We start from the raw sequence: 8,405 nt of genomic DNA on the forward strand, positions 1-8,405 counted from the left end.
AAAAAAAAAAATAATAATAATAATAATAATAATAAAACCAAGTCTTGGCAGATCTATGATCTGGGATAACAGAAAATGTCAGTGAATTTTTTTTAGTATTTAGTGATAATATCTATAGCCCACAGCTTCTCACATATACATATTTAAGCAGAGAAAAATTTCAGTTAATATTTAACAATTCCATGGAGGTTGTCTGTTTCTTTAATACAGCCAGCTTGGTGTAGCAGACTTCTAATTCCATCCACCCATTTCTGTTTTTGGACCTTGCTCTTGCACCTGAACTCTAGAAGACCCTGTGCAGTTCTCAATCCAAAGCAGTCTCCTTCTACACCCTCCTTTTCTTTCATTGTTGGCCAAGCTGAAATCTCATCACAAACACTGTAAACAGTACCTGGTATCAATAATCATGCATCAGAATGTTAGGATATGTGACATTCCAAGAAGGAAACTTTCTTATTCCTGGATGTAAACCAATACTCCAATACCAGAAATATACAGAAGAAGCTTTTGATTTGACCCTTCAAGTAATACAAAAAATCCTTAAATGACCATAGCCTGAAAATGGAATCAAACTTTCCTTTTTCTCAACAGTCATTTGTTCATCCAGGTAATACTTAAATGGATATAGGTCTCAACTTGGCCTCTGAATCATTGATAAGGTCAATTGGTCTATAAGCTACATTGTAAAATGATTTAAAATGGATGTATATTCAGTATGAATCATCAGATAATCCAATCCTTAATGCTCATTAGTTCAGATCCATCACTAGAAGATTGGAAACCAATAAGCACACAATCTTCTCATCAAAATTAAGCAATCTAGCACAAAATCTAATGAAATACAGTTTGGTTTTATTGATAGTTGGAACTGAAAGCTTACATTTATCCCTCTTACAAAAGGCTCCTCCAACATGTTTGCTTTTGAGTTTAGCCATGACCTATGAATTTGATATAGAATTAGGAAGGCACAGTACATTTCTTAGATGCTATTCAATTATCAAAATTCAGTTTTTCCTCTTCTTTATGAGCTTTTTATTACCTGCGAGTTCTTGTTGAGGTAGATGGTGACTTGCATCCAGCGCAGCACACCTGCAAATTCCGGTAGAAAGTTCTTAAGGTTTAGTTTCTCTTCATGAATTTTCAGTTAGGTAAAGCAAAAGACCTTTGCATTCAGGAACAGCTAAGAAAATTAGATGGATTTGCATAGAATTCCTATTTTTAAACTAATTAAGAAGCTGATATCAATTAAATAAACTCGAAAGCAGTATGATTCTATGTTTATATGGAATGTGACTGATTCTTTCTCAACATAAAGCCTACATTAATTTATACCCAGTAAATGTGAGGCAGAGCTTGAATATCAAGTGGATAGTTGTGATTGCCTGACTGGGAAAATTCTTATTCAGCTTAGGAGTTGTACAAACCTTCTATACACTCAATACTCATGTCTATTCTGTTTTAGTTTTCACAGTGATTGTCAAGTAAGCAGAAAAAGCTTTTCTATTACTCAAATTCAAGCTAGATTGGTTACCTTTTCTTGTTTGTTGAAGAAGTTCACCTTTGCAGGGAGAATTCTGGATCTCCATTTCATTCTGACAAGCAGTAGAAGAACAGGTTGGACTAGCACCTCTGTCATGAGGACTTATTGCTGCATGATTCCTCACTTCCTTGGAAACTCTTGTTTTCAAGGCAGCAGCTCCGCGCAAGGCTTAGTTAAGAGAAAACAAGTACTTTAATGAATGAATAACAGCTGATAGACTATATGGATACTTCATCAGTGTAGTTAGTGACCAAATTTGTCATATTTTGGCATAATCAATGGAAAAATCCAAACAAATATAGCAGATACCTGTGGCAGCAGCAGCTGTGAGGGTCATTAGATCACCCGGAGTTCTAACATCCACTGCTGATCTGATGACAGACGCCACCCGATCATGATCAGCTCCTGTCAATTCAGCAATCTCGATGCAGTGTGATGCTAAGAGCTCTGTAGCTGATGCCACAGCTGCAGTCACCTTTGAGCTTTTACCATTGGAGTTTTCTGCTGCAGCCACAGCAGCTAAGGCTGCAGCAACTCCTGCCACAGAAAGGGCAGCATGGATACGAGCATTTTCTATCCTGGCCTTCTCTTTCTTCTTGTTAGTGTTGGACTCCATGCTATGAAACCATTTTCCAACCAGTGGTATTCGCCGACCGTTAACTGGATTAACTATTCCCCACATCTGCAAAGAGTAACAGAGTATCACAGTAAGGGTTTGGTTGGATTTTTACAATCCATCTTTTACTGCCAGTGATCCCGATGCATCAGACCTTTGAAACAAGAATATGAAAGTGAAAGCCAGAAAAAAGAAGCAAGATTGAGATGTTTCTTTCCCATTAATCCAACAATCCAATTGGTTCTCCCTTCATTCAAATCAATATATGATCAGATGAATGCAATTCAGCTATGATTCATCATCCAGTACTATAATCAACAAACAAAGCAATCCTGCTCTGGGATAATGGGAGAATTGTAAACTTTTCAAATTGCGACCGATCTTTTTTATGGTGAAATTTATGTAACTAAGCTGCTAGTTCTTGCAATTCAAGTTCTATAGGAAAAATTTTCAAACTTAGAGCCAAATGCCATTTTCAAGTGGGCTGATGGTACTCAAGAAAAGAGAGGATGTTAAGGGGATCTTACATAATGTGACTCCATAATGGTCTCCGGAATTGAGACTGTATATGGATTCTTGTCGAGAAAACGACATTCCTGTTTGTGAGCCAGAGCTTTTGAGATTTCAGAAGCAGAGATGCTCCATGATCTTGACAAGAACTCCATGGGCTCTTTGGGTGTCTGGGGTGGAGGGATTGATGATAATACCTGTATGTCCAGCTCTTCATCCTCCTTTACATTCTCTAACCCATTAAGTCCCATAGAAGTGTTCTTCCAGCTCAAATATCTACCACTCTCCATCCTTTCTCTCTCTATAGTTTCTTTTCTTACAGACAGGCTGGATCAGGACAATCAAATATAGAGTTTGACACCTCTATTACTATGTTTCACAAGTTTATATAGACAAGTAAACATAGGAGGGACAACTTAGACTATGAAGCAGAGAATGAAATCTTGTGCTTGGTGTCAACCATGAATTCAGGTAGAGTTTTTACTAAACTGTTACGGACTCTCAGCTTGAAAAGTGGTTAAAGTTAAGGAAGTGTCACAGACCCAATGATTCACTGGTTGGTTCTAATCTAAATCTCCAGCAAACATTCTCCTCGTTAAATGGCATCTGCTCGTGTAACACATCACCTCAGATCTCCCTGTGGGTGTTAATAATATATTGACATAGTGGGCTCTGTGTTAGTCTTTTGTGGGGTTTAGTGCATAATGACTTCCTGTAGTTGAATGCGTGAGACTGACGGTAGAAATGGGGTGAAGGAATGAAGTAGTCCATAGGCCACATTCATCACTCTCTTGGGCTTTGAGGAACCTAAGAAAAGCATATAAAAGGTGTCCTAAAAGGTGTGTTTTTTTTTTCCTTATTAACTCTAATCCTTATAAACTACTAATAATCAAATCTACTTTGGTTTTCCTGAGTGATTTCCTTTGGGATACATATCTTTTGAAGACCCACATAGAGGCTACACCTCTAGGCTTTAGGTCTTTAACTAGGGGAGGTCAGTCAACAGACTCCGAAACTTCCTGTCAACCCGAAAACCCGGCATGGTCTGTGGGTTGACATGAAACAAGAACCCAATTGGGTATTTAAGATGATGATCATAGTTTTATGCGAGTATTAGCCAATCAATCTTGCCCATGATATGATCAGTGTGTTCTAGTGAACAGAAGATCCTGCTTAGTGTACATGAACAAATTAGTTGGGTATCATGTAATCCATCTCATTCTTCCAATAAGCATTTTGGGGAGAGATGATTGTCTCTTCTATGATATCTCTTCCCCCCAGATCCATTAAATATCAATTCTACATTAGAACTTATGATCATTGCTTTTCAGACAAGTCTTCTCACAAGTCACTCTCAGCAATGCTAAGAAAATATTGCCGAATCTTATTTTTTCCAGTTGACAGCCAAAGGATGATTATAAGTAATCGAGGCCCCAGCTTTGCTTCAAGCCTTTATTATGATAATAATTAAGATTGTTTTGTTTCTTATGAAAGTTGAATGGTTCTCATTTAATTCTGTTATGATCTAGTTCGTGCAATTGTGAGATCAATATGAACCCACGAGTCTAGTTAGGCCGAAGGCCTGACATCGTAAGAAAAAAAAAAAAAAAAAAAAAAAAAACAATTAAGGTTGTAAATCATGGTAGGTTAAGAGTGATGCAGTAAGCTGCATTGAGTTTGTGTTTTGATTTTGAAGGCAAGAGTAGGCTTAGGTTTGGGGGTTTAAAAGGACCCAAATGTTACTTGATGATATGGGAGGTGGAATGTGATTAATCAATTGCAAAAGATAAAGAGTTAAAGACTGACCACATCTTTTACAGAGTATGACAGCCACTATAGTGTAATCATGAGGGGTTTCATGTTGGATACCTTATTACAAGCAGCACTCAAAGCATATATTTTTTTTTACTTGGCAATATACCTTGTTTTCTCATTACGCATGCCCATATTTCCTTCATGTAGAAGTCAACAAAAAATAACCTTTCCACCCTTGGGCCTACCCAACCCCCTCTTTTTCTCTCTCTATCTCTTCCCAACTCCAAGGGTCAAGCCCAAGCATCAAGCTTTTATCAGCTCAACTCAAACTTACAAAGCTATAATCCAATCGTTTAGCGTCAGCAAATCTCAATCTCAGATTCCCAATTCATGAACTGAGTTTTCCATCACCCATAGTGAAGAGAGAACCTCTTAATCCATGGAATCAATTGAACTGAGAAAGGATATTTCGAGCCTTCATAAATAAGGATTGGAGTTAATAATGACATTTCACTATTCCAACCTATAAGAGTTAACTCATAGTATCAATTCACCTTGGATGAAGAGATTCTTTCTTCACCTTAGGTGGCATCATTTATAGTTTGCTTCATTTCATTGACTACCTAAAAGTAATTGGGACTGAACCATAGTTTTAGAAATGAGACCAGAGAATGAAGCGGAAAGGGGTCTGGGAGAGAGGGGCAAAGAGTGCTCAATTTCACCATAAGTTCCACTGCACATTCGAGAAGTACAAGGAAATGTTTAAAAATGGAAATCAATAAACAAATAGAACATGTTGCTCCAAAAGAAGCATTTGGGAGTATTCCAAATCATGCAGTTGGGCTGAGATTGTGAATCAACACTCGGTGCCTATCAATGAAAACATCCATCAGTCTTCTGGAACAGATAATCTGCTGGTTGAATTGTTGAAAGAAACACTATTCAATGGTTATAAGCACCATATGGTGGGTATAAAGGCATATGGTTTCTTCAATTTTGCCAAATGCCAGTTATGGATATGGAAACTATAGGATGAATCTCCAATCAGGTAAATGCTTCTCGGAGTTTTGTGGGTAACTCGAGATCAGGTCCTAACTCGCCAAGTGGCAAAAAGTAGCTGTCCACCATGTCTTTAGATACTTGATTCAAACTTGGAGGGTCCCACTGCATATTTCCAACAGTTGGGTCATTAGTAAAATGATCTCCAAATTATTTCTGTTCATCATGTGTAAGAAGCAGCATGTACTGCTAATACCTTGGGTGCAAGGTCCTTGTCCACCAAGCGTGCTCGGACACCCTAAGAAATTACAGAAAAATAAGATGGGACATAATAAGAAACAACTTCAGCTGTTTTAATTGAATAATGAGCAAGAGGTTTATACCTCACAGAAATTATTGGGGGCCTCTCTGGAAATCCCTTGAATAGACATTCGATACTCACGAATTAGGCACTGATCATGAGTCTGGAATCTGCCTTCTTGTATCTAAACCAGTCGCTAACATTGGAACATGTTAAAAATCATGCTAATGGTTCAGAATGAAGACAAAAGATACAAGTAACAAGGGACTCACAGATCTTAAAGAGACTTTCAAGCTCAAAGGGGAGGCCTCCTTCAGTTTCTGGAGTGCCCAAGTACACCACTCATTGTTTGATCTGGTTGCCTCGCTTTCCTGAGAAAATTCAATTACTTGAAAAATAATCACAATGTACTTGAAAATTTTCTGAATGAGCTTTATTTGGAGACTAGCAATTTCTGTCCCCTCCAATTTAAGCCAGTCAAATGCAGACAATCCAGACCATGAGATACCTCTGGATTGGTCACTAGTCAGCTTTCATAATCCACCTCAACTACATGAACCAGCCATTCATCTATTGTTACATCTTGGGTGAAATTTATAATTACCAAGGGTGGCGTGGCTAACTTGTGGGTTCCCTTTGGGCTGCCAACTATGCTTCCACATTGATTTTCAATTGGACATCCATACAGATACATCATCCATGTGAGCAAATATGGTTACAGATAAAAGCATACCAGAATATGGATATTGTATTTTCTACTTGAAAAAAAAAAGAGTGCAGATAGAGAGAGATTGCTCACAGGGGCAAAACATACATGTACCGCACTGGCAGGAGGAAAAAAATCATAACTGTGTGTGTGTGAAATTTACACTCCAATTCAAAGACATCAAGAGGCTTAGTGTTATTGAAGAGATATATGACAAAGATTAATAGAGGACGTTGGGATATGGGAGTACTAAAAAGAAACGCTGATCTCACATTGAAAGTGCAAGCATGGATGACCTCAACAATTAAACTTGACAATTGGCTCAAGTTAAATCAACAAAAAATCAAATTGAATCCTGGGAACTCTCTCTCTCTCTCTCTCTCTCTCTCTCTCTCTCTCTCTCTCTCTCTCTTCCAATTTTAAGAAACAAGAAAGGTTATTCACAATTCAAGATGCAAATTAACTCAGTCTCACCAAGGCATCAATAATTTCTTCAACTGTATCATGGCCAAAACATTTATCAATTGTTTCAATCCTGAAAATAGAAGTATAGATATAACATCAGCAGTTTTCAAAAATTAAATCATCATAAAAAAGAAATTGTGCAGAGCTAACAATGTCAATAAAATAGCATATATTCATGCGGTGCACATGTACGAGGTCACGACTTATTAATGAACATCACAAGTTCAAAGAAAACCATAAGGATCCGAAAAACATAACCTTTACAGGATCCATCAAGAACAGGTGGGGTTGGGGGAGGAGAGATGATAGAGAAAAGAATATAGAAGTGAAAGTTACACAGGTTTGAGCGGGGTTCATAGTGAGTATGCTCCCTTTCTTCATGAAGAAAACCAATAAAGAAGTCAAAGAGAAATTAGAAATTAAAATACAAAATCATCATGTTAGATGGGAATTTTGGTCAAAGGGAAACTTGATGCAATAGAAATAAGGAAACATACACAGAGAAAGACAAACATCAAGCATGAATCAATGCACAAAAGGGTGAACAAAAGGAACGACTTGAGTCACAAAAATAAAGGACATTCTGGAGACTGGATATTCGTTAACAACTGGGACTATATACTATAGGTGTAATCCCTGACACCTCATCAAATCATGGTCAACCATTTGACTATTTACAAGATGCTGATTTGTAGATACATTTAAAATACAAAAAAGGAAAAGAGCAGAAAAGAAGTTCCATTATGAGTTCCCACACATTTCCTGGAACACCATAATCATTTCCATTACAACATTACAAAGAGTTCTGTTATAGGTCAGAATGTTACATTTAGGTGGAGTTCTATGAAACAACAAATCATGGAAGTACCTTTCAGCGAAAAAAAAAAATAAATATGGAAGTATGAAACCATAAAAGGATGACTTAATACATCTGAAGAAAGAACAAATGAATAACCTGTGAAAAACACTCTTCTTGTCCGGATAGACAAGGTCACAGTAGTGCTCAAGAGAAGATTCTATTACAGAAGGATCATCCGTAACTAATGTACCAAGTCGCTCTTCAATCAAAGGAAGCCTCTGTTACAAAATAGCAAATTAGTTACATGGCCAAAAAAAGGCAGGCATTTAGCAATAAACATGAAAGAGAGACCAAAAGAACGAACTGCACTCAGTGAATAGTGTGTGGCAAGCCCACAAGCAAGCATTTCTGCCCCATTCAGTTTCTCTCCTGTTAGAGCCAAGTACTCCCCTGCAAAGATAGATAATAGATAAACATCACATTCAAAGAGAAATAACAAGAATCAGAGATTTGAAAGGCCATCTACTCAGACATTAGTTCCAAATTAGTCTCAATCAGGCTCAGAAATGTTAGAGATACCCCAAGGAACAGGCTCATTGTTGTATCTAAGGTCTCCCTCTGACTATCTTGTCTTAGGCTCCCTTGCTTTTCCCTGGCTAGCCCAGGGCTTTCTCCTTCTGGTTTGTAGCCTTCGGGCTCCTATCTCCCCCTCCC

The 8,405-nt window shown here is 37.7% G+C and overlaps 2 protein-coding genes across 2 annotated transcripts in view; both read right to left on the reverse strand.

The window, feature by feature from the left end:
- Window positions 1-76: 76 nt before the first annotated feature.
- Window positions 77-3,293, reverse strand: LOC122081380 (VAN3-binding protein-like). The gene is made up of 6 exons (XM_042648485.1): window positions 2,684-3,293; window positions 1,850-2,222; window positions 1,532-1,708; window positions 1,040-1,089; window positions 881-938; window positions 77-391 (listed from the first exon to the last, which is right to left on the reverse strand). Exons 1-6 carry the CDS (start codon window positions 2,954-2,956, stop codon window positions 165-167), a joined length of 1,158 nt encoding a protein of 385 aa, XP_042504419.1. The 5' UTR covers window positions 2,957-3,293; the 3' UTR covers window positions 77-164.
- A 1,837-nt stretch (window positions 3,294-5,130) lies between these two features.
- The window catches only part of LOC122080910 (3-hydroxyisobutyryl-CoA hydrolase-like protein 1, mitochondrial), an 8,365-nt gene continuing 5,090 nt past the window's right edge, over window positions 5,131-8,405 (reverse strand). The window contains exons 8-14 of the mRNA XM_042647795.1: window positions 8,056-8,141; window positions 7,848-7,969; window positions 6,902-6,962; window positions 5,994-6,092; window positions 5,804-5,905; window positions 5,677-5,718; window positions 5,131-5,585 (exon numbers count right to left, since the gene is read on the reverse strand). Of these exons, the coding sequence (XP_042503729.1) occupies window positions 5,466-5,585; window positions 5,677-5,718; window positions 5,804-5,905; window positions 5,994-6,092; window positions 6,902-6,962; window positions 7,848-7,969; window positions 8,056-8,141 (632 nt within the window). The 3' untranslated portion in view covers window positions 5,131-5,465. The remainder of the gene's footprint in view (window positions 5,586-5,676; window positions 5,719-5,803; window positions 5,906-5,993; window positions 6,093-6,901; window positions 6,963-7,847; window positions 7,970-8,055; window positions 8,142-8,405) is intronic.

This window comes from Macadamia integrifolia, chromosome 6 (assembly GCF_013358625.1).
Source record: "Macadamia integrifolia cultivar HAES 741 chromosome 6, SCU_Mint_v3, whole genome shotgun sequence".
Classification (NCBI taxonomy): Eukaryota; Viridiplantae; Streptophyta; class Magnoliopsida; order Proteales; family Proteaceae; genus Macadamia; species Macadamia integrifolia.